This window comes from Equus przewalskii, chromosome 1, assembly GCF_037783145.1.
Source record: "Equus przewalskii isolate Varuska chromosome 1, EquPr2, whole genome shotgun sequence".
Lineage (NCBI taxonomy): Eukaryota > Metazoa > Chordata > Mammalia > Perissodactyla > Equidae > Equus > Equus przewalskii.
In genome coordinates, this window is record NC_091831.1 from 58,942,246 (window position 1) to 58,967,229 (window position 24,984).

The window sequence follows — 24,984 nt, forward strand, 5'->3', positions numbered from 1 at the left end:
ACATTAAGGGTATAGCTGACATGGCAGAAAACTGAGGCAGTGAAATAGAAGACAGATTCGAGAAAAACCACACAGCATGCAGAAGAAATGAACCCAATGTGCAGTAGTGGTGAACTCTAAGACTGCCCTATGAACTCAAGAGAAGGATGCACTTACGAGCTGTTTGACCTTGGACAAATCGCTTAAACTCTCCTGAATTGTCTGCAAAATTGTGCTAATAATGGTAACTACCACATGGAGCGTTATGAGGTGTACAGGGTCAGAGAATGGGTTCTGCCCATTCAAGCCGCTAAGTTTGAAGGCTGAATCTGCTTCTCGCTGCTTGTATGACCTTGAGCAATTTACTTCTTTTTCTGCTCCTGATCTGTAAAATTGTCATAACAATAGTATTCACTTCATAAGGTTCCAGTGTGGATTAAACGCTTAAGAATTGAAAGATACTTCTTGGCATGACTTCGAGAACATGTGAATATTTCAGTTTATAAATACATATGTATCTTTGATATGTAAACAAAGTCAACTTATACTTAGTGGAAAATGAGAGGCATTCCCATTAAAATAGTATTAAATATCCGTTATTATCATTATTTAACCAAAGTCTCTGAAAGTATTAGCTAATGCAATCAGACAAGAAAAATAAAAAGTAAAAGGTACAAATATTTGAAAGGAGGCGTGGTTCGATTGACGCTTATACATGAGGTTTGACAAGGGAAAATTAGCTAGCCAGGGGAGGAGGGGAAAGACTTGATCTTTGTGGCTCTGGGGGCAAAACTAAGGCTTAAACAGCGTGGAGAGGCAGAGATCTGTTACTGTGGTTGTTCAAGCTGAAGTTGGACACCATGTGTGGATGCTACGATGGGGGTTCCCTGTAGGCTGGAAGGGTTCCAGAGGGCTTCTGAGGGCCGTCCCAACAATGGGATTCTCAGGCTTTAGCAGTGAGGTACAACCTTCCCCTGCTTTTGCTGGAAATGGGTCTCCAGTCTCACAAATTGAAGTGGAATTGGGGAGGGCCCAATTGTTGAGCCAGCAAACTGGATGGGAAGAAGCTGACTCCTATGTGTGTCCTTAAGCCAAGAGTCCCAGGGGTGGCTCTCTCATCTTCAAACAGCAATCTGTTCTGGTCAATGTTTCCCAGGGTGTGGTCAGTATACCTGCTGGTACAATAGATGAACTTAGCTGGCACAGGGAGGAACATTTTAAATCTTAATGCATCTATGTTATTTTCACGTGTATGAGATACTTTTATAAATAATACATCAAAACCATGACACCATCGATATTATTGCTTAGGAAAAAACTATATTTACTTAAATAAAAGCATTAAAAAAGTAAGTTTAAAGAAACATTAAAGAATGGTACAGGTGGTGAACAAGTGCGACAAATTCATGATGGAGGTACAAGAATGGTTCAAGTTTGCGAAGCAAGGGCTCTTGTTGGTGACTCTGGAGTCAGATGGGCCTGAATTCTAATTCTGGAGCCTCCACTCACTAGCTCTAAGACCTTACATTATCCAGAATCCTTTTGCTTACACGTGCCATAAAAATCAATCACTTTTGTACACTAATGTACATAGTGGCATTATTCACAATAGCCAAAAAGCAGAAACAACCCAAATGCCCATCAATGGAGCAGTGGATAAATAAAATGTGGTATATAAATACAATGGCATATTATTCAGCCTAAAAAAGGAAGGAAATTCTGACACACGCTGCAACGTGGGTGAATCTTGAAGACACTGTGCTAAGTGAAATAAGCCAGAGACAAAAAGACAAATATCTATGATTCCACTTATGTGAGGTACCTAGAACAGTCAGATCATGGAGACGGAAAGCAAAAGGGTGGTTGCCAGGGGATGGGAGGAGGAGGGCCTGGGGAGTTATTGTTTAATGGGTATAAGGTTGCGGTTTTGCAAGATAAAAAGAGTTCTGGGAATGAATGACGGTGGTGATGGTAGCACAAAAACATGCATTTATTTAATATCCCTGAACTTAAAAGTGAGTAAGATGGTTTTCTGTTACAAAATGCATAAAAATCAACTTTAAGATTAAGAAGTTATTGTCTCATATAAGGGGGAAGGATGGGGAGAATCAGGGCCACCAGGTGTGACTTAATCTAGGACTGTGTCCCCTTGGAGCAATGATAATCAATGATGGCATCCTCTCAAATGCCAATATTCCTCCCCCTGCACGCAGAAAATTCCCAGGGACAGTCTGTGATTGGCCCAGCTTGGGTCACATGCTTATCCTACCCCTGAACTGGTCACTGTGCCCAGGGATGGGGTGCTCTGACTGAAGAGAGCTAGGCCTCATGTCCGCCCTGGAAGAAGGGTCGGGGACATCCTGGGCAGCCCAAACAATGGCTACCACAGTGACTTAAGGACTGGGGTCCCAAGAGGAACCTAGAGCCGTAGCAGGGAAGGCTGGAAGGCGGAATCTGTCTTCCTGTCTCAGGCAGAGGAGCAGAGGACAGGGAGAAGAAAAATTCCAGGACCTGGAGCCAGAGAAAACTTAGGAGGGACCCGGAAGTGACCATGGTGTCCTGACACCAGCAGAAGTCACCTTGCTGTCCCAGTGGGGGCCAAGCCGCTGAGGACAAGGAATGTTGCCAAGCAGAGCGCAGAGACTCTGCAAAGCCAAACAGACCTTATGGGTCACAGCCCAGTAACCAGCCTGGCCTCCAACCCACACTGGATCTGAGGGCACAGATGGCCCACTGCAGGTGACGACGAAGGCAGGTCCGACGCCACTCACATTTCCAGGAAGGCCAGTGACAACTCTGACCAGTACTTTGTGAGGTGTCTGGAACCTTCAAATTCCCCCCGCCCTCCCGGCTGTCCTCCTAGGGTTTAGCAATGCCTCTCTTAAAACCTAGAAAGAGGGTGCAGGCCCTCCCGGGGACTTGGCAGAGGGCCAAGGAGTCAGAGCAAACTCTGTCTTCAAAGCATGGGGAAGAGGAACCAGGAGCAAGAGTGGGTGAAGTGGCTGGAAATGAGAAAAGGATCCATTTCTCTCACCTGGAGAAGAGTGGGCCTTGGGGTATGGCCTGCAAGATGGCAGTGTAGCACAGTGAAAAGAGCGCTGGCTGAGGAGCCCCAAAGCCCTGGGTTTGAAGCCACTGTTTATTGGCTGTGTGAGCCTTGACGTGTTACTTTGTTCTAAGCCTCGGATTTTCCACCTGTAGGATGTGGATAGTAATACCTGCCTTACGGGTTGCTGCAAGCGTTGAATGAGGACAGGTCACCCCATACAATCATACCTTGGCCGTCCGTATTTTTGCAGTATAGTGGTTTCCTATTTGCATATCACAGTGTTTATTTCCACGATGTTTTCATACGCGCATGGTTTGGCTGAGTTCTCTTCTCTTTCTTTCTCCTGATAGACTGCAGGACTGCTGAAAAAGTCATCTATCTACCCTCAAAATACATGGCTAAGAAGCCAGGCCCAGGAAGTCTTGTCTTTAAGTGCAATGATAAGGGGTGCAAAGGTCAGGCAGTGACAGGAGCGTTTTTCAAGGAGTTGCGAAAGCAAACACAAGCCAGAGAAAGCAGAATAAATAAATAAATTTGAAGGATGGGCTAAGCAACTTTGAAGAGATGTGCACTTTATGGAACAACAAAATTTTGAGAATCTGCAGTGGCAAATATTACTCTCATGCAACATTTCCTGAAAAATTAACGGTGATAGAGAAGGATTGCCTAAACAGCCAGGGTTTTTGTGCCAACAAGTCTGATTTATTTTGGAAGCAGATATCTTCTAGAATTTTTTACTGGGTGGATTTTAAAAAATTATTCATACTGGAAGATACTATACTCTTACAACCACAACTGCCAAGGGGCAAAGACCTTGTCCCCTGAACAGACCTTCTGTTCAGCTCAGCCCCTTGACGAGGTTGGCCAGGCCAAGGTGGGGCTAGAAAGTTTGAGAAGAGAGGCTAGAGGAAGCTGAGCTGCTGCATTAATAAGAAATAAATAAATGTGGGAGGAAATTCTGACACATGCTACCATATAGCCGAGCCTTGAGGACATTATACTAAGTGAAATAGGCCAGCCACAAAAGGACAAACATGTATGATTGTATGATTCCATTATATGATGTGTCTAGAGTAGTCAGATTCATAGAGACAGAAAGTAGAGTGGTAGTTGCCAGGGATGGTGGGTAAGTGGTGGGTTGGGGAGTTATTGGTTCCTGAGCACAGAGTTTCAGTTTTGCAAGATGAAGAGAGTTCTGGAGACAGATGGTGGTGATGGTTGCACAAGAGTGTGAATGTATTTAGTATCACTGAACTGAGCAATTAAAAATGGTTAAAATGGTAAATTTTATGTTACGTATATTTTACCACAATAAAAAAATTGGAAAAAAATAAAAATAAAATAAATGTGGGCTTTCTGGGGAAGACTGGTGGCAGGAGTGGGGACAGGGATGGAGAAAGCCAGCGGGCACAGTTATTATAGGAGAAGCTGCTACCAGGGAACCATCCCCAGCGGGAGAGTGGCCAAGGACTCTTAAAAACAAGGCAATTTAATGTGGACCACGAAGCTGTTTGCAGGATACAAGGCAGATCCCCACCCTGACCTTGACTGAAGCCTACTGTGCACAGAAGTTTTCTGTGAGTGGGGTCCTCGGGAGAACCTGGAGGGACTGAATCCAGCTGAATTGCTGTGCAGTGGAGCAGTGCTGCAAGCAAAGAATGGAACCACAACCCACCCACTGGGCTGAGTCAGTAGAAGTGGGAGCTCAGAGCCACAGGTGACCATGACTTTGTCAAACCTTGATGCCTCCCTCCCCTTCATGTTCCCAGGAAATTTGCAAAAATCTCAAGGAAGACACTGGGCTTCCCAGAGGGTCATGGCCACGTTCTCTAGATCTTACAGGATAGAGATACCCCAGCTGCATCTGGGTCACATTTATATAATGTCCCTCTCCTCGTTGATCTTGACAACCACTATTTTGCTAACCCTTATGCTTTTCAGGAATGTAACCACAACTTTTGGTGAGGGCAGCTGTTTGTAAGGCAGTAGAATACAGTGGATAGAAACAAGGATTCTGGAGCCAGATATGTTGGGTTTGGATCTGGACTCTGCCACTTATTGTGTGGCCTTGGACAAGCTGTTTCACCTTTCCGAGACTGTTTATTCATCTATAAAATGGGAGTGACAATATTAATACTCTACCTCATAGAGCTTTTGGGAGAATCAAATATAGTACCCCACATAAAGCCTGTAGAACAATTCACATAGTGTTCCTCATTAACTGTTCCCCAAGTCCCTGCCTCAGGGCCTGGTAGGAACTCAATCATTGGTATCGATGATGTTCTAAGGAGGCCTGTGGGCTCCTGACCTCTGCTCTAACCTCGCCAGAGCCCTGTGTGTCTTGGCTCAAGGAGGGGCAGAGCCCATTTCTCAGGCCGCCCTAACCACCATCTGCCTTTCTATTCCCTGGAACAGAAAAGAACCAGGAAAGGCCCATGTGATTGATGGCACTTGGGCTTTCTCCAAGGGCATGGGGATGGTTCAGTGCAGCTCATCCTCTCTCCTGGAATAAATGCCCCAAGCACAGACCTGCTACTGATAGGAGAGTGGAAGTGTCCTCTTAAAAGGAAGACAGTGTTTTAATAGACTCCATGTGATATGAAAGTATGTATCGCTGTTGCAGTGGTGGGTACAGAAGCAACCCCGAACGCGGGTCCTGAGCGAGGTGGGCAGAGAGGCTGGTGGTCCTCAGCATTCTGCCTTTGGCTTTGCCGGTTTCTCTTCCATGTTCTGGCTGGAATGCATCCGGAGGACTTGGGCTTTCCCAATGTTCTCTGCGGGAAGGGGAGACACCGCAGGCAGGAGGGGATGAGGGGGGCCCAGGTCCCTCCCCAGAGAGCTGGGGGACCCCTTCTCCTTGCAAGTCCCCCGGCGGATGTACGAGAGCAGAGGGAGGTGTGTGAGAGCCTGCGTCAAGCCCAGCTTCTGCTCTGGGCTCTGCTGGGGGCCCAGGAGGAGCTGACCCCTTCTCTGAGCCTCACTAGCACCCTCTTCTTTCTATGTGCAGGTAGCAGATATCTGTGAAGTCCCTGCTCTATGCCAGAGACCCTGCCCACCACTCAGGACACTGTGCCTTCTCCCCCGCACACACGTCTAAGGCACCAGGATGCCTGCGGCAGTCTTCCGCCTGGTCTCCCTCATCCTCTCTTGCCCCCACAGTCCATTCTCTACACAGCAGCCAGAGGGGGCCCGCTGCACCCTGCTTGTCACCCTCCAGTGCACCTCACGCCCTCTGCATGATACCACACGCCTGCTTTCCCTCAGGCCGGCCCTGCCCACCTGCCTCATCTCATTCCACCACCATCCCCCACCTCAAGGCCTGACCACCATGGTCTGCTTGCCCTTTCACCAACACACCAGGCGCTGGCAGCCCTGCTTATAGGCTCTCCCTCGACCTGTGTAGGGCTGGCTCCTTGCTGTCTTTCAGCTCAAGGAACCCTCTCCCCACGCAGCCACCCCTCACTCTCCATCACTGTCACCCTGCCTTATTTTCCCTATGGCACCTGTCCCCCCAATGTTTTTATTTGTTGTCTGCACTCCTCCCTAGGATGCAAGCTCCGTGGCAGCAGGAACTTGTCTGAATTCTTCCCCAGGGATTTCCAGAGCCTAGCACACAGGTGCTAACTAAGCGTCTGTTGAATGAATGAGTGAATGGATGAATGGATAAGATGCGCAGCTTCCTTGGGCAGAGATTCATCTCCAGGGTGCCTTGACCCCCCTGGGAACCCCAGCCAGGCTGGGCCTCAGCGAGCCCCCAGAGTGACCTGCTTAGTGGCCTCCTACCTGGTTTCTCCCTCCTTGGTAGAGGTGGCGTCTTCGTCTTCTTCGGAGATTGGCTACAACCAACACAAAGGAGAGGCAGGGAGGGTCAGGCTGGAGCCACCCAGCAGAGTGGCAGGGCAGGCAGGGAGGCGAGAAAGGTGCTCCAGGGAGGGGCAAGAGCGGCCCTCCCAGAGAGGCAGCAAGTGTCTGTCCTCGGCTGGCACCACCCCAGGCGGGACCCCAACCACTGGGACTCCATTGCCTGCTGCAGCCACAAGGAAGCAAGGCCCTCCCATCCCAGGAAGCACGAGGGAAGCCACTGGCTCCTCGCAGACAAGGAGCCTTCCTGCGTCAGTGGAGAAGCCGGGAACCGCTGCTTCCCTAGTGAATTACTTACAGCATGAAGGACGCTCTTCAGTCTCGGATTGGCTTTACACTTCGGCAAGCCTTTCTATGCACCCCACCCGATAGAATTTTTCCTCCCTACACCTCTGGGAGAGGGGGTTTTGAGAAGGTGAAACTGAGGCTCACAGATGGAAGGCGGCTTGCCCAAGGTCACAGTGAACACTGCCTTCCTCCTGTGCTTCCTCTGGTCTCTCAAAGCGGAAGGGAAAACGAGTCTAGGGCTAGAGCAAGACCCGTGCCTCCTACAAGTCTAAGAACCCGCCCCTTCTCACCAAGCCTGTCCACGCTCCAGCACCGCCAAACTTCACGTTCCCCAAAGTGTGCGCAATCCTGACTTCCAGTCCCGACTTTATCCACCCTCTCCTTTGCTCACTCAAATCCATCCCAGCAGTGTTCCCAAGCTCTATCAGGCATACTCAGGTGATTGTTAAAAATACACATCCCCTGTGTTCACCGCAACCTGCGGTGTTAGCATCTCTAGGAATCTGCATTTTTAACAAGCTCCCTGGTGAGGCTGGGCACTGCTGGGCTTGGAGTTTGAATCCTAGATCTTCTGCTGACCAGCCAGGGGACTTTGGGGGTCATTTGACTGTTCCTGAGCCTCAGTTTTCTGATGTGTAAAATGGAGGCAATATTGCCTCCGTGGGTGGCTATATGGACAGAAGTATATAGAACACCGGGCAATGTTAGGCCAACAGAGTGAGCCCTCGACATTACGAGTTCCATTGCTGACACTCAGGCCCTGCTCACCCATTTTGTGAGGCTGTCCCTCACCTTCCCTTTCCCCAGCTCGTCACGAATCTCTCTCTCCAGCCAGCCAGGGCACTTAAAACTGGCGTAAATGTGTCTTCCCAAAGACCAAGAGCTTCTGGAGGCCTAGATGTGGCTCATCCAGCCCTCTCTTATTACAGCTGACACAGGTCACACCCTCGGGCATCCCCCACAGCTGGCAGCAGAGTCTGGTCTGGCAGAGTGGGCCTTCCAGCAGCACAGGTAGAACTGGAGGATGTCTGGAGAGGGACTGAGCCTTCCTCCAGGACAGGCTCAGTCAGCCGCGGCTCTGGCCAGTGCCAGGCTCCCTTCTCATCTGGGAGGACAGATGGCTGAACAGGACGGAGCCTTTCTGGGAACAGAGGGGCAGGTGAGGGGTGCCAAGCCCACCTGTAGGGTGGCTGTTTCCTCTCTGGAGGTGGTTCTTGGACTTCCTGGAGCTGGTTCAGGAGCTTTTCTGCTGGGATGGAGACGAGGGGCTGAGGAAGGAGCTGAGCCACGGCTATCTGCAGGAGCCCGAGTGCGAGGTCTTTCTCTGTAAGCACAGCAAGGAGGCAGAGTCCTCAGGGCCATGACCCCAGCCCCTATCCTGTCCCTACATGGGGCAGGCAGGAAGCAGGGCCTCCAGCTCTTCTGCCCAGCGCTGGCCCAGGGCAGCTTTCTCTAACCATCTCACACTCTGCCCTCTGTCCCGGTGAGGAGATCCCCACTTCTCTCCTGGCCCCAGTGTGTGCACCATGCCCAGCCCTTCACACCCCGCTCCTGCGTACACTGTTCTTGGCCCAGCTGCTCACCACACTCCCTGGCCCTTCTGGGAAGCCTGCTGGGGATCGGCCCTCCACCCCCTAGCCCCATTCCCCCATCCAGGAAGCCTTCTCCAATAAGCTGTCTGGCTCCCATCACTCCTCACCCTCTCACTTAAATACAGCCTCCAACTGCTGTCCCAGTGCGTGGGTGTATGTCCACGCATATTCATGCGCATATACGTGTGTGCTCTTTTGTGCATGGATTTGCATGTGTGTGTTTTTTCCACAGTGGTAGATGAGGGGCTGTGTCTGCTAAGTACGGTCTTTCGACTTCTCCCTCCCAGGTGCTGAGGCCTGCGGTCAGTGTGGAAAAGGGATCCCCTCCAAGGAACGGGGTCATAGAAATCCTGCTGAGGAATCTGGAGGAAGGAGAAGTGACATTGTCCAGACGGAAAAGGTTGGTGTGGGGCTCCAAAAAGGAGAAGAGGCCCAGGCAGAAGGCCCTGGGGTGACTGCTGAGTGACATCTGAGTCCTGCAGAACCGAGTCCTGCAGAACCATCTGCCTCCACTCAGAGAAGGACCCAGGCATGGGGCTGTATCCTCACCCTTGGAGGGAGCGGAGAGAAGCCAGAACTGGATGGCACTCAGGGAGTCTGTTTGCAGGATCTGACAAAGGAGCTCCAGGATCTGTGGGCAGGAGGAGAGGCCCGGGTCAGTGTGCCCGGACAGCACGTTCCAGCCAACGCATGGGCCCCTCCCCAACAAACTGGTTCCCAGAGCCACATGCTTGGCTAAACAGGTCCCCACGATGGTCCCTGCCTCCCCTCTGCTTGGGACGTTGCACTTCACAGAGGGCTGTCTCTCCTGACATCCCTGGAGGAAGACTGTTAGCCTCCTCACTGGATGGATGAGGAACTGAGGCCTTGATGGAGGAGCACCCCTAGCAGGGAGCGGGTGGAGAGCTGAGCCTCGGAATCAGATGTGTGGACTCCTCACCCTTGAGCCCCTCTTGGGCTGATTGTACCCCAGAGTCCCTCACTGTGAGGGTAAAGTCAGAGCTGGCCAGTCAGCTCCTCGGAGACACAGCAAGTCCCCAGTGCCTGGGTCCTTGGTGTGGGGATTTCAGGGACCCCACAGGCCTCCCCACTCTCAAATTCCAAAGCTCAGAGTCTGGAGATGTCAGCAAAGAGGTGGGGTGCCCCTAGTGGGCAGCCTGAGGGTCAGGGCTTGCTGCTTCTGCAGACCGCTCAGCCAGGGCTCCTTCTTGATGAGCAGTGTGCACCCTCTGCTCCTGGCCGCAGTCTCAGCCTTCGGGATCTTTGCTACGTCAGGGTCCTTTCCCCCCTGTTCTCCAGTCAAATATCACCAGGAAAAGATCCAGCTCTGTCTTGGATGGACAACGGGGCTCCCTGGGCCGCATTGCTGATGACCCCTGTGTCAGCTGGAGTTGGGGCCCGTGGTGGGAGGTGGAGCCCCTGGAGTCCTCGGAAATTGGGTTCCCTCAGTGCTTGGTAGTCAGTCTTCCCAGGACGTGAAGGGGTCTGGCTCCTCCCTGGCAGAGGAGGGACTAGGCCAGGCCGCTCCCCAGGCCCACGCCTGTTCGGGTGCCCACCCTCATCCCCAGGTACTCACCTGCTGGAGCAAGTTCCACCCACACCTCTGGTCTGCCCTGGGCCCTTCTCCGTTCTCCGCAGCCAACTTACCTGCCCTGTGCCCCCTCCCCACAGGACCCGAGAACCTAATTCCAGGCAAGGTGAAGCCGCCCTATGGTGGAGAAAGTACTGTGTTCTAGTCCCGGCTATGCTTCTCCCTCTTTGGGGACCTGGATCACAGAATGTCACCTGGCAGGGCCTCAGCCTCCTCATCTGTGGAATGGGGATCCCAGGCCCTGTCTGCTCTATCCACTTCACTGGAGTGTTGTAAGGCTCCAAAAGGACAGCGTGCTTGGAAGCACTGGTCACAGGGAAGGGGTCTAGATGCTGGCTAATGGTCTGGCCTTCCCTGGAGAACACATGTGCATTTTAATAGGGACTTTCATTGCCTTAACCTACGGGAAGGAGTCATGGACTCATCTCAGACCTGCATGGGGAAACTTGAACGTGGAGAAAATGGGCTTTGTGCTTTACTGTAGCACAGACCAGACCCCTCTTGGAGCATGGGGAGACCAGGCTGGGGACCAGCCTGCAGGCTGCAGGCTGCAGCACACTGGGGTGTGGTCTGAGGCACACTAGGCAGGACCTTCATCTCCAAGTTTCTCATTCCACCACTGTAGCTCCCTTCATTAACTCGTCAAGTGGCAGCTGGAACAGACCTTCGCAATAACACGTTCATGCTTCCGGTTTGGCTAGATCATGGAACTAAGGCCCCAAAAGGGGAAGGGACTTAACTGAGAGGGAAAGGCTTACACGGAAACCTAGGGGCCCCGGGGATTGGAATCCAGACTCCTGACGCCCAGGTCTGGGGTTGTCAGTCTTACAGAATTAGGTACCAGTATTCCTGGGAAAGGCCACACTTTAAGGCAGTGTATGAGGGTCCTAGTTGGGATTGCTGGGAGCCAGGGAGCTGGTCCAGCCATGTTCTCTGCCCTCAGACTAGGGCCATGGCCCCCAGCCTTCCCAGGGCCTCACCAGCAGCTCCTGATCCTGAAGGACAAAGGTCTGGCCTCCTCCATATCGGCCTGAAGCATTGTTCTGCCGGCCGCGGCGGGAGTGGCGGCGGCTGACAGCTCGGGTGGCAGGAGGGATGAGCCTACCAGTCTCCGCAGAGTACTTTGCCCCCTGCTCCCGCTGAGGCTCCTCTTTCTGCTGGGAGAAAAGTCGCCAGAGACTCCAGATGGGGTGAGGGGAGAGAGAGAGAGGAGAAGGCAGTGGTGAAGAGAAGAAAGGAGAGGAGAGGAGAGGGAAAGTGAGGGGAGGGGAGGGGAGGGGAGGGGAGACGAGGCTGGGTCACACCTCCAGGGCACCCACCACCTCCTCTCCTGGAATACCAGCATCACAGTGTTGCAGGGACCCGGAATATTGGCCAGGCCAGCCCACACTGTCCTAGAGCCCTCTCCCCGTTGGGAGCCCCTCCATTATAGCCAAAGCCTTTCCTCTTGGAACTTTGTAGGACCCTGGCTGCCTCTGTTGGTCCTTGCGTGGTCCTCATACTTCCTCTTGGGCAGGCCCATTGCTGCTTCTCTCCCCAGCCTATCAGAGATTTGAAAACAGTATCTTGCTGCACCAAGGACCCCACCACCTGCCTTACTTCCTACCTCAGCTGTCCCCAGATTCTTTTCTTTGCCCTGGGAAACCCTCAACTTAGGCCTGTAGGCACAGCGCCTGGGGCCTCCTGTCCCTGCAACTCCAGTTAAGACTGGTGGTATCCTTCTCCCCATTTTAAAGGTAAGAAAACTGAGACCCGGACAGCTTAGCTGAATTGCCCTGGGTGAGTCAGCTGCAGAGCGGGGACGAGAACTCTGTTGCCTAAGACAAGGGCAGGACCAGACTCAGCCACGAAGGGCCAGGCCTGTCCTGGGACCAATTCCAACTGCCTTCAAGTTGCCTCCCACTTGTCTTTCCTGGTTTATGGGCACATATCACCCATGAGGCCACCCATCTTGTTTGAAAAGCGTCAGTGTTTCTCTACTGCTATGTGATCAGACACTACACTAAGTTCAGAAGTTCAAAAGAACAAGCTGGTCTTGCACAGCTTCTAAGTCGGCCCCCTTCCCACCTTCTCGCGCACTGCTGCCCACTTACACCTGCGCTCCAGCCCCCGGTCTCTAAAGACGTCCTGTGCTTTCTAGTGTCTGAGCTTTTGTGCTGTGTGTCTTCACTAGGAATGTGTGCCCAGTCCACCTCTAAGCTCTGAGCCCGTCTTGGATTTCTCCAGCAAGTTGTGGTCTCCCCTCCTCTGAGCCCTGGCTGCGACCCTCTCCCTCTGGTTGCGTTTGTTGGCCCCTCCCCCCCAGTGTCAACAGCAGCGCCTCCGTGAACCTGCTCTACTGCTGGTCGGGTTGAACCCCCTTGGGAGGGATTTTGTTACAAAGGGATGGATCCATTTCGTCTCTTCCCAGACAGCTCCCTTGTTCTGCACCCACCTCTTTGTTCTTCAGTTGGTTCTCCTTGGTGAAGATGGCCACCCGGGAAGCCAGGTCCTTCAACTCCTTCCTCCAGGCCTCTGGGAGGAGGGGACAAGATCCTGCCAACTGACACCTGGGGCTCTCCTCCTTGCCCTCCCTGTGGCACTGGGGTTTGGGAGGGCTGTGTGTGGAAGAGCCTCCCCTCCTTCCAGACTTCACTGGCATCTTAAAGGGAAAGGGGAGGCAGTGCCCTTGGGGGAAGGATTAGGAATCACACCATGGGCAGGGGTGGAGCGGGTGGCTCCTGGGGGAGGCTGAGGTTCACGTCCTAGGCTGTGGCTTCACTGGGAGATGCTGGAGAGCATTTGGCTGCATACCAAGATGCCCGTGGTTTAATCCAGCTTTGCCTCTTTTAGGAACCGGAGGCTGGGACTGAGATTCAGCAGAGATGCTGCGCCAGTTATGAAAACGTTGAACTGCTCCCGGAGAGGCTGAGGCCAGTAAGGAGCGCTTCAGCAACCTGCCAAAACCTTCGGCCCTGCACCTGTCCCAGCCTCCTCCACAGGCCTGGCCCCTGCCTCCGCCCACCGTGAGGGAAGGGAAAGGCTGGGCAGAGCAGAGGCTTCTGGAACGCTGCTCCAGCATTGTCTATGGTGGATCATTCTGACTGGCCAGAGCCTGAGCATGCAAGTTTCTGAATATTTCCAACAGTGTCCCTGTCTGCAGCTGTAAGTCACATCACTGCTGCCCCCATCTGCTTGTCTTCTGCCTGTTATAACTTCTCAAACACCTCAAATCCAAGCAGGGGCACATTTCTGAGGATGGGTAGGGTGGGAATAATGCAGCTGTCTGAGGAAATGAGGAAAAAAGTGGGGTACCCCACTGGAACCCCCCCAACCTAATAGCAGTAGCCTTTTCCTTCCCAGGCACCTGCCCAAGAGGGGCAGCCCTTGGGGACAGGTGGAACCCCGAGCTAGTGGGGATGTGGCCCAAGTACCCACCAGAAGAAAGCCGGGGGTCGCGATTGGACTGTGGGTCTCCAATAGGGAGAGAGATGGTAGGCATCCCCATCAGACAGCGGGATAAGAATGCGGCGTGAGGCAAAGCAGCCAGAGAGACCTTGTCCCTGACGACACAGACAGGCTTCCCGGTGAGATCTGTGGAGGGTTAGAGGCTGTGGGAAGGGAGGCCTGGGTGCACCCCAAGAACTCTGGGAGGCCAGGAGGAGGCTGGTGGGCAGGGAGAGCACTGGCCCCACTTCTTCCACTAGCCACAGCCCATAGATCACTAGAGCTGGGAGGGCCTCTGCCACCACCGAAACCTCACCCACAGGGGCACTGACAATGGACAATGGAAGGGATGTGCTCAGGGTCACACAGCAAGTCAGGCAGAGGTGAGACAAGAACCCAGGCTTCCAGGGACCCTAGTCCTGGGGTCCTTTTGGTTTTCTGTGACAGAGCAACCAACTGCAGGTGCCAGTGCACAGAGGCAGGCACGTGAGGGCAGGGGCATTAAGCCAGAGCCTGTGAGGAGATTTCGCCAGACCCTCTGGATAAGACTTCCCGCCATCTCTCAGCCTGTGCAGGGCTGAGAGCACGGCAGCCTGGAGGTGGCAGCAAGCAGTGTACACATGAGGACCCTTCCAGCCAAGGTCTGTGTGCCATTCTAGGTTCATCAGATAGTTAAGCTTGGAGGAGCTGCCTGGTTAGGACTCAGCGTGGTTGCTCACTCTCTCCTTCCTGAAGCACTTTCCTTCGGTGCAAGACTCCTCCCTCTCCTGGTTCCTCCTAGCTCGGGGCTGCTCCTCATCTCTGCTGCTTCCACTGCATCTCCTCAGCCTCTTAGCCCTGAGATCCCCAGGGCTCAGGCCCCGGTGCTCCCATCCCATATCTGCACATTCTCCTGGGTGACCCCACCCAGGCACGCCCCTTCCAACACAGTCCCTACTCGAATAGCTCTCATGTTCACATCTCTCCCCTGGACTTCAGACCCGGCTGCCCACTCTGCACCTCCACCTGGACGTCTAAAAGGCATCTCGCCTCTTTCACATCCCAGACCAGACTCCTGACTCCTCCGCCCAGCTCCACTCACCCCTTCTGCAGTCTTCTTTGTCTCAGGCAATGCAACTCCAGTTTTCCAGTTGCTCAAGCCAAAAACCTTGGAGTCGGCCTTGCCTCCCGCTTCCCCTCACAGCCCATTTCTAATCAATCGGCAATTCCTGTTGGCTTTCCTTTCTGCGCATCTCAGGAGCGGGGCCACTAACTCCTCCACTGCTACCTTCCTGGTCTGGACCACCATCCAGACAGAGGCCAGTAGGTCACTTCTGTCACTTCTTTGCTCTCAGCCTTCCAATGGCTCCCATCTGACTCGATGAGATGGCTTAATGGTGACTACGGTGACCCCCAAGGCCCACGTGATCTGGGCTCCCACTGCGTCTCTGATACATCTGCTTTCTCACCCTCCTTACTCTGCCCCAGCCAGGGTGGTTTCCTTGCTGTTCCTCCAACAGAGCCAGGATGCTCGCCTCAGGGCCTTTCTATTTACTCTTCCCTCTGCCTGGGACATTCATCCCTCTGATGGCCACCTGGTTCATGCCCTTTCTTCCTTTCGTTCTTTGCTCAAATGTTATGCTGCTGGTCAGGTCTCCCCTCCATAGCCTTGGGACTTACCACCTCTGATACTTAGTGTTTCCTATCCTTGCCCACCAGACAGCAGGCTCCCTGAGGGCAGGGACTGTCAGTATTGGCCACATCCCCAGGGTCTAAAAAAAGTACCTGTCCCATAGTTCACACTCAGTGGGTATTTCATGAATGGTTGAGTGGATGAAATGGCCTGAGTTAGAGAAAAGAGCACAGCTCTGGGGCAGAATGTTCATCCCTTTTTCTTTTTCTGATTTGTAAAATGGGAGATTGGGCAGTGAGAGAAATCCTGTAGGGATGTGCAGCCTGCCCCCCAAGGCAAGTCTTGGCTTGGCCAAGTGCTTGCAAGTGGCCAAGCAGCTCTGTGACCCTGGCCATGTTCCCATCCTCTCTGGACCTCAGCCTGGAAACAGGGGCTGGGTCCTCCCTTTCCAGTTTTCCAGACCGCCCCACCACCGCCAGCCAGACCTTGCCTCCCCCAGCCCTACCTTGGATGTGGGTCACGTGCTGGGGGTGGGGGTGGTGCCGGGAGAAGAAGGAGTGGTGGCTGAGGCAGCCAAAGCGGTAGGCACCAGGGGTTTGGGGTATGGGGGTCCTCAGTGCCTCTCGGATCAGCTCGAAATCCACAATCCCTGGGATCATCGGTTCTTTCTGTGGACTGCTGTCCCCATGGTTCCTTGGCCTGTGCCCTGACTTCTTCTCAGGCTTCGGTTCAGCCTTTGGACTGAAGGAGAGGGTCAAGGAGAAGTTAATGGAGCCTCCTGGCAGCAGCGCCCAGCCTAGCTCAGAGCTGTGTTTATTATAGAGTCCATTCCTGAGACTCTGAAATCTGGTTTCCAGGATTTCACCACCACCCCCTTGACGCCCAAAGCTGAGCCTTCCCCAGGGTCCATTCCCGATTGGTGCAATCCAGTACCAGGAGGCTTTGTCTTTCTAAGATGTCTCAGCCCGGAGCTAGGATCCATTTGAGAGCACTCAGATGGAACCTCCCAGGACCCCAGTTGTTTCCCAGAAACCATCTCTAAAGCCAGAAAGAGAAGCCATAGACTCACCTACTCCTCCAAATACTTGGGTTGGAACAAAGGCACACTATATACACCTCCAGGGCCAGGGGGCTAACCCAGAAGGGCCTCTCCCCAAGCCAAACTGTTGGCAGGTCAGGAGAAGCCAGCTGTAGGCCGTCACCCTCCCCCCATGCCCTCAGGGGCAGTTTTGACCCAGACTCGGCAGCCAAGTCTTTTTCCCAAGGGGGCCCCTCCCAGGAGGTGCGGAGCTGACGGGGCAGCTATCAGGGCTGCAACGCTGCAGGGAAGCTTCAAGCTCTTCGCTTCACGGGAGACAAACCGTCTCAGGTTCTCTGTCCTCCACCCTGCACCCCTTCCCTCTCCTGAGGACACTGTGCCTCTGACCCTGGAGGAAGAGGTCGAGGTCAGTCCAGCAAGGATCCAAAGGTGGTCTGCTCTCGCCCGGGGCTTGGGAGTACCCCCTGCCTGCTCGCTGTCTGCATTCCCTTCTGGTGGCCCTGGCTGAAGGGAGTCCTGGAGTATATAGATGGACTCTGGATGTGCTAAGCAAGTCATTCTGCCCAGGGACCCTCTGAGGATTTTGCTGACCAGGCCCCTGAGTTTCCTGTTCTCTCCTTGACTCGTCTCTAAGGGATCTGGGACTTAAAGAAATAAAAGCAAACTTTCTCTGAAAGTCAAAGTTGGCTGGCCTTCCCTGTCCCCAACTAACAGGAGAAGTCACCCCTTGAAAACCCCTGCAATTTCTGTGCTTAGTGCCCCTGCCCCCTGCCACCCCTCCTCCCCCCGCCCCCAGGGAGGGGTCCAGCCTGTGACCTGTGACAACTCAGACCTGAGAACCCACTGGGGGCCTGACTGACACCAGTGGAAAGTGAGCAAGTACTGCCTGCCTTGAAGCCTCCTTACCCTCTACCCATCCGTGGAGCTCCCCCGAGGCCACCTTGGTCTTCCACCCTGCCCCATCCTCACCCCTCCTCAGCCAGCATTGGGGCCTTACCTCATGGGTGGCTGTTCAGCCAACTGGGTCCCCACCTCCATAGCCATTGGAGGGTTTCTAACGGAGTAAAGACCAGTACACTTAATACCAGTGTTGAAGATGGATAACAGGAACTCTCATAGGCTGGTGGTGGGAGTGTAAACTGGAACAGACACTTTAGAGGGAAAAAATTGGCAATATCTTGTAAAATTAAACATTTTCATGCCATATGACCCAGCAATACCTCTCCCAGATATATGCCCAAGAGAGACTCTTGCAGATGTGCAACTGGGGCTGTTTGTAAGAATATTTAAACTAACATTGTTCAAATCAGCAAAAACCCGGTGACAACCCAGATGTCCAAAGGCAGAAGAATGGATCAACAAGCTGTGGTACACTCAGACCCTTGAATGTTATATTGCAATGAAAATGAATGAACCACAGCTTCATGCAACATAGATGCATCTTACAAATATAACGCTAAGTCAAGAACAGCAAGTTGCAGAAGATCCTATAGCCTGAGATTCTTTTTAAAAATAAAGTGGGAGGGGCTGGCCTCGTGGTGTAGCAGCTAAGTTTGTGTGCTCTGTTTCGGTGGCCTAGGGTTCACTGGTTCAGATCCTGGGCATGGACCTATGTACGGCTTATCAAGCTGTGCTGTGGCAGGCGTCCCACATATAAAGTAGAGGAAGACAGACATGGATGTTAGCTCAGGGCCAGTCTTCCTCAGCAAAAAGAGGAGGATTGGTGGCAGATGTTAGCTCAGGGCTAATGTTCCTCAAAATAAATAAATAAATAAATAAATAAAATTTGAAAGCAAGCAAAATTATCATAAATGTGATTAAACAAAAAAAAAGGTGAGGAAATGCTAGACGCAAGATTTAGCTAGTGGCTATTTCGGCGGGCAGGTGGGGCCGGGGAGAGGACAGGAGAGGAGCATGGAAAGTGTCTTGGTGGTGATGTTCTAGTTCTTGGGTTTTGGGAGGTGCAATTACTGGTGTTCATTATACTATTAAGTAAACTAATTAAGTGACCGGGATGATGGGTGATAGACGTCAAAGCGAAGAATCGTGATTAACCCAAATCTGTGGGTCTGCATCTACATAGACGTTGTGCTGGCGTTGCAGGGCCCAGGGATGGGATTGGGGCAGGAAATCAGTGCATGTGAGAAGGAGCCCTCAGACTCGTGGCCTCTGGTGGTCTGGTTCGTCAGGTTAGGATGGAGGGTGGCAGGCAGCGCTGCCAGAGACCGGGGAAGGGGAGAGACTGTGAGATCACACATCAAGGAGCCAGGCCTCCTGACTCGAAGGCTCCTGATCTTTTCTCTAAAGAGAAAAACAACTGGAAGAGCTTCCTTTGAAGGAGGCTTTGGACATCCTTGATGGTAGGGGCTAGGCTCTGGGGCTGAGAGGCTGTAAGCTTGAGGACAGGGTATTTGGAAGCCTGGAAACCCATCTGCCTAAGGAAAAGGGACTCACTAGAACAGAGACTTTCAAACGCTTTTGGCTGCGACCACGGTAAGAAGTTCATTTTTACATCATGATCTATATGCATGTGCATACATGTGTGTGCAGGTGCTTGTGTGTGTATGTGAAACTGAAGCAACAATATCCCGAAGCAATATGTATGATGCACACTGATATTTTCATCCTACTTTTTGTTCGCATTTTGTAAATGTTAGGTGTGACCTATTTAACTGATTTTATAAGCCACTAATGGGTCACACACCACAGCTCTGTAGAGAGGTCAACGGGGACTCTAGCAAGACAAGCTGCGCCCCCATGAGTCTGCCCCTGTCCTCACTTCCTTCTCCCCTGTGGCTGCCCAGCCAGCCAGGCACAAGGGGTCTGAAGGCTCACACCAATCCAGAGATGGAACTTCCCTTTCCCCATCTGGGCCCTTCTGGGCCCACCCCTGGGCCCCGGTCTGGCTCTAGTGTCCATTTCCTACCCTGGAGAGATCCCTGGACTCACCGAGGAAAGTGGCCGCTATAGCATGTGGGAGAGAAGTCCCTGCTGCCGGAGCAGGAAGGAGCAAGAGGACACATCAACGGGAAGGCTCATTTGTTCTGTGGGCAAGCCCTGTCAGCTTTGTGACCACATGAGCCAGTGGTTGCTAGGTTACCCCTTCCCCACAACTCCAGAACCACTCCCCAGCACCCCTCTCCTCACCCCCACTCAGCTCCTCTTACTCTCCTGGAGGGGCAGGCAGGGCTCACTGAGGACCCGCTCTCCCTCCAAGCTCCCGCTGTACCTCCCATTCAGCACTTTCAATGGGGACCAAGGGAGAGAATGAGAGTCAGGGGCTGGTTTCAGCCAGCGAGCAGCAGGCAGAGAGAGAAAAACTGGCAAAGAAGTTTGCTTGTGCTGGGTCCCAGCTTTGTCAGCCAGCTGGGCCAGATGCCACCGTGGAGGCATCTGTCTCCACACATCCTGTTTCTGGGGATTGATTCGCACAGCTGTCTCTTAGATGGAAAGGAGGTGGCTGCCAACATGACCCAGAGCATCCTTCCAGCCCTACTTTAGGCAGGATAGCTGAGTGGGAAGATCCTGGGTTTTCAGTTGGGCAGGGATTTCAATCAGATTCTGACACTCCCTAGAGGTGTCACCTTGGGTAAATTGCCCATAGTGCCAGAGATGTATAATAGCGGTAAGAATGTTTGGTTCAAATCCCAGTTCTCCTTCCTAGCTGTGTGGCCTCAGACAACTTACCTGATATCTCTGAATCTCAGTTCTCTGAATCTCTGAAATGGGGATCCTACCTGTACTTATTCTCGTAGGATTGTTGGGAAGATTGAGTGACTTAATGCACATTCAAGAGTTTAGAACAGTGCCTGGCACCAAGTGTAGTCTCTGACTGTTATAACCTTCTCTGAGCCTGTAAAATGGGGTAACCTCACCTACTTCTGGGGTCATTCTGAAGGACCAAAGAGCTAATGGAAGTGAAGCACCTAGTCATATGCCTGGCACACAAGAGATGCTCAAAAATGGCAATCTTAATGGAAGTAGGATTATATAGTAGGCTGAGTCCTTAGTCTGAGAACTACCTTGCGTAATACACTTTATGTCTCTGAGGCTCAACTTGGACACCTGTAAAATGGGGTAAGTATAATCCTTAGTCCACAGGACTATGGTGAGATCTGAGGATTCGAGGGTTATAAACGCCGTGAACCAGGGCAAGGTCTGCAGACGGTGCTTCATGCCGTCCTAGGAATGAGGCTGCTGGCCCTCAAAACTGATGGGGATGGGCCTATTCGAGGGTCTTCCTTCTCAGCACCCCTGGCTCCCTATCCATGCCCTGAAGCTTCTAGACTCTGTGTCTTCCACTGGAGAGGAAGAAAAGGAAGGAGGGTAGCTAGAGGCAAACTCAAGTCCTTCAAAAGTTCTGCCCCTTCTGGGCTGAGGGCTGGGAATTCAAACCACTGTGGTGACCCATTGGGAGGTGGCCTCTCATCTTGACCTTGCTCCCAGTGCTTCTCCATCCACACAGGTCAGAATGTTCCCCGTGTAAGCTCTGCCTTGCCCTGGGCCTGTCTCTGCAGGAATGAGGCAACCCCTTCGAAACGGTTCTGAAAAGCCCCTCTTCCATGCTTCTGGGAATCCTGGCAACTACTGTGATAAATAACACCATGATTGAAAGGAGAGAGGGCTTTCTTCCCCCTGCTGCTCTCAGCCACCTGGGGAATTTCCCACACTGAGCCCTGACACAGCCGAGAGTAACCGTGCTCCTCACTGCACTTAACGCTCCACTCTGCTATTTAGAACTGAGCACTGGGTCTGCATGCAGATTGCAGCTGGGGGATGAACCTTACAACACTCGTTTGTAAGGTTGAATGAAAGAATTGCTGACTTCTTTCTTTGTGGAGTGTCAAAATAGGAGAGAGATTTTGTCTGCCTGGAAATGATTTGAAGTAAATTCCTCCTGCCTGGATGCCTTGATTATAAGAAAAGCAACATAAAATTTTATGGAACACTTCCTATGTGCCAGGCACTGTGCTCCCTTTTAAATATGTGAACTCACTTAAGCCTACAGAAGAGGAAGTCGACGATCCCAGAGCTCGTTAGTTTCATGTGTGGCAAATACGTTCTCCCCTCTGTGGCTTGCTCTTCTGTCTCCAAATGTAGTCTTTCGATGGGCGAAATTCCTAATTTTAACCTAGCCCAATTATTAATCTTGTCCTTAGTGATTTGTGGTGTTTATGTCCTCGTTAAGGGATCTTTGCCTGCCCAAGGTTATGAAGATATTCTCCTATATTATTTTCTAGAAGGTTTACTGTTTTACCTTTCACATTCAGATCTATGCTCAGTCAGAAATTGCTTTCTGTATATGGGGTAAGATAGGGGTCAAGAGCCATGTTTTTTTCCCATGTAAGTATCCATTTGACCCATCACCATTATTTAAAACACTGTTCTTGTGCTGCTTCTCTATAGTATCATCTTTATTAAAATTTAGGCATCTAGATATGTGTGGGTCTGTCTTTGGACTCTGTTCTTCTCCAGTGTTCTGTTAGTCTACCATTCCACCGATACTACTGACAAATTTTCACACATTGAGGTATATGAAGTAGCTATTCTGGTTTAAACCTGATTTGTCCTTAACTAAAGAAGCCTTATATGGCCTTTCAAACATACATTGTGCATCTGCTTTAACCATTAAAGTAAGGAATGCATTAAACATTATCTCAAAGTAAAAGAATGCGCTCTTTGAAGATAAGGATGCGTACTTCCTGTCCTCTGACGCCAGTAATGCCAGTATCGGTGCTCCTGAAGATAAATTTCCTTTCCCAGACATCAGGGTCATGTTGACCTGCTAATCTGCAGCTGAATACCTCTTTGAAACTTTGATGACCATATATGTTAGGTATCCTGGGCATGTTTGATGTATGTTTTTTGTTCTGAAAAGGTATAAAACTGTACTGAAAACCTTGCTTCTCCAGGGGGCTTTCTTCCTTTGTAGATCCTACCTTCCCAGCTTATGCTCAGCCTGGCTCAAGTAAAATTCACCTTCTCTCTCTTATCTGTAGAATGGTTATTGGTTATCTGCATCCACACTGCATTCTCTTAGTAACTAGTTTTAAATAATCTTGATATCTAGTGTAAGACTCCGTCAGGGAGAACTGTTTTCTCCGCAACTCTCTGATACCAGCTGTATGGCAGTTTTTTTCCATACCAAGCATTTCTCCATTTCAGGGCACCAACCGGATGTCCTGCAAGTTTGACTTAATTCTGACACTGTCTACCTGAAGATAACATCAGACCCCACAGGGTAAGGGCCCAGTCCCTCAATACGCTCCTACTTCAGGCACTGGTCACAAGTCCAGATTGTCATCTGTATTTCTGACTGACCAGTTATAGATCGGGGTTCCCATAATCCCCTCCTCGGGTTCAATAATTTGCTAAATCAGTTTATTACAAAGGATATTACAAAGGATATTGAAGAACAGCCGGGTGAAGAAGTATATAGGGCAAGGTCTCGAGTACAGGAGATTTTGTCCATGTGGAACTGGAGTGCGCCACTGCCCGCACGTGGATGTGTGTTCACCAACCTGGAAGCTCTCCGAACCCCATCCCTTTGGGTTTTAACGAGGCTTCATTAGGGAGGCATGATTGATTAAATCATTGGCCATTGGTGATTGATTCAAACATCAGCCCCTCTCCCCTTCCAGGAACAGGGGGAGTAGGGCTGAAAGGCTCCCTAGCAATCAAAAGCCATCTTTATTAACATAAATTCAGGTGTAATTGAAAGGAGCTAGTTATGAATAACAAAAGACATCTTTACCTCTCTTATCTCTTAGGAAATTCTAAGGCTTTTAGGAGCTCTGTGCTAAGAATGGCGAAGACTAAATATGTATGTATATTTCTTATTATAATCACAATATCACAGATTTCCAGCTTTGTTTTTTAAGATTTTCTTTGCTCTTTTAATTCCTTTGCTTTTTCATATAAGTTTTAGGATAATCTTAGCTATATCTATAAAGATTTTTGCTGGGATTTTATTAGCAACCCAGTTAACCCTGGGTGCCCATTAGAGGAGGACTGACATCCTTACCATGTTAAAGTCTTCCAGTCCCTGAGCACGGTGCGTCTCACTATTTGTTTAGATCTTCCTTGATTTCTTTCATCAGCGTTGTGTAGTTTTTAGCATACAAACTCTACACACATTTTGTTAGATTTACACCTTAGTATTTCAGGGTTTTTTTTTTTCCTGTTTTTTCTCCCCAAATCCCCCCAGTACATAGTTGTATATCCTAGTTGCAGGTCCTTCTAGTTGTGGCATGTGGGACTCTGCCTCAATGTGGCCTGATGAGTGGCGCCATGTCCATGCCCAGGATCTGAACCAGAGAAACCCTGGGCTGCTGCAGAGGAGCTCGCGAACTTAACCACTGGGCCACGGGGCTGGCCCTTCAGGTTTTTTTGAGTAAATGACATTGTATGTTTTTTTTTTGGGGGGGGGGGGTAGATTAGCCCTGAGCTAACATCTGCTGCCAATCCTCCTCTTTTTGCTGAGGAAGACTGGCCCTGAGTTAACATCCATGCCCATGTTCCTCTAGTTTATATGTGGGACGCCTACCACAGCATGGCTTGCCAAGCGGTGCCAGGTCCACACCCAGGATCTGAAACAGTGAACCCCGGGCCACCAAGCAGAACGTGCGAACTGAACTGCTGTGCCACCAGGCCAGCCCCAATGATATTGTATTTTTAATTTCAGTGTCCATGTGTGCACTGCTAATGTATAGATTTTTATATGTTAGTTTTGTATCCTATGACCTTGCTGAACTCATTTGTTCTAAGAGATATGTTGTAGATTTCTTGGAATTTTTAATGTAGATAATAATATCATCTGCAAACAGCAGTTTTCTTTCTTTCCAGTCTGTATGCCTGTTATTTCCTTTTCTTGCCTTATTGCACTGGCTAGAACTTCTAATACTGTATTGAATAAAGAGCAGTGAGATTGGACATCCTTGCCTCATTCCTGATCTTACAGGGCAAGTGTTCAGTCTTTATCCATTAACTACAATGTTAGTTGTAGATCTTTTGTAGGTGTTATTTTTCAAGTTGAGGAAGTTCCCCTTTATTCTTATTTTTCTGGGAGTTTTTAGCATGAATGGGTGTTGAATTTTGTCAAGTGCTTTTTTTCCCCCTTAATTGATATGATCATGTAATTTTTCTTCTTTAGCTTGTTAATATGGTGGATTACATTAATTGATATTTGAGTAATTAAACAGCCTTGCATGTCTGGAATAAACTTCATTTCATTGAAGTGTACAATCCTTTTTATGTATTGCTGAATTCTATTTGGTAACATTTTGTTAAGGATCATTGCATCTTTATTTATGAGGGATATTGGTCTATAGTTTCCTTTTTTGTAGTGTCTTTGGTTTTGGTATCAGGGTAATACAACTTCACAAAATGAATTGCAAAGTGTTCTCTTCTATTTTTTAGAAAAGACTGTGTAAAATTAGTGTTAATTCTTCTTTAAATGTTTGCTAGGCTTTTCAACTGAAGCCATCTGGACCTGGAGATTTATTTTTGGGGGGCTTCTAAATTATGAAGACTGTTTCATTAATAGTT

The 24,984-nt window shown here is 50.8% G+C and overlaps 1 protein-coding gene and 1 long non-coding RNA gene across 2 annotated transcripts; one reads left to right on the forward strand and one right to left on the reverse strand.

Annotated features, from left to right (window-relative positions):
• Positions 1–1,279: 1,279 nt before the first annotated feature.
• On the reverse strand, positions 1,280–19,530 carry TBATA (thymus, brain and testes associated). The gene is made up of 10 exons (XM_008543936.2): positions 19,387–19,530; positions 17,435–17,588; positions 15,904–16,139; positions 13,778–13,933; positions 12,795–12,874; positions 11,341–11,514; positions 9,319–9,400; positions 8,357–8,501; positions 6,812–6,864; positions 1,280–5,802 (listed from the first exon to the last, which is right to left on the reverse strand). Exons 2-10 carry the CDS (start codon positions 17,479–17,481, stop codon positions 5,717–5,719), a joined length of 1,059 nt encoding a protein of 352 aa, XP_008542158.2. The 5' UTR covers positions 17,482–17,588; positions 19,387–19,530; the 3' UTR covers positions 1,280–5,716.
• Positions 19,531–19,602: 72 nt separating this feature from the next.
• LOC139082207 (uncharacterized) lies at positions 19,603–23,261 on the forward strand. The gene is made up of 3 exons (XR_011537980.1): positions 19,603–20,514; positions 22,603–22,678; positions 23,208–23,261. It is a non-coding gene; the product is annotated as an uncharacterized lncRNA (long non-coding RNA).
• The last annotated feature ends 1,723 nt before the right edge of the window (positions 23,262–24,984 follow it).

Excerpts from the sequence above, each read along its gene's own strand:
- TBATA (XM_008543936.2), bottom strand. The coding sequence starts at position 17,481 with ATGGCTATGGAGGTGGGGACCCAGTTGGCTGAACAGCCACCCATGAG. Across the intron at positions 12,875-13,777 it reads CGACCCCCGGCTTTCTTCTG|AGGCCTGGAGGAAGGAGTTG; the intron begins GTGGGTACTTGG and ends CCCTCCTCCCAG. Across the intron at positions 6,865-8,356 it reads AGGAAACAGCCACCCTACAG|CCAATCTCCGAAGAAGACGA; the intron begins GTGGGCTTGGCA and ends TGTTGGTTGTAG.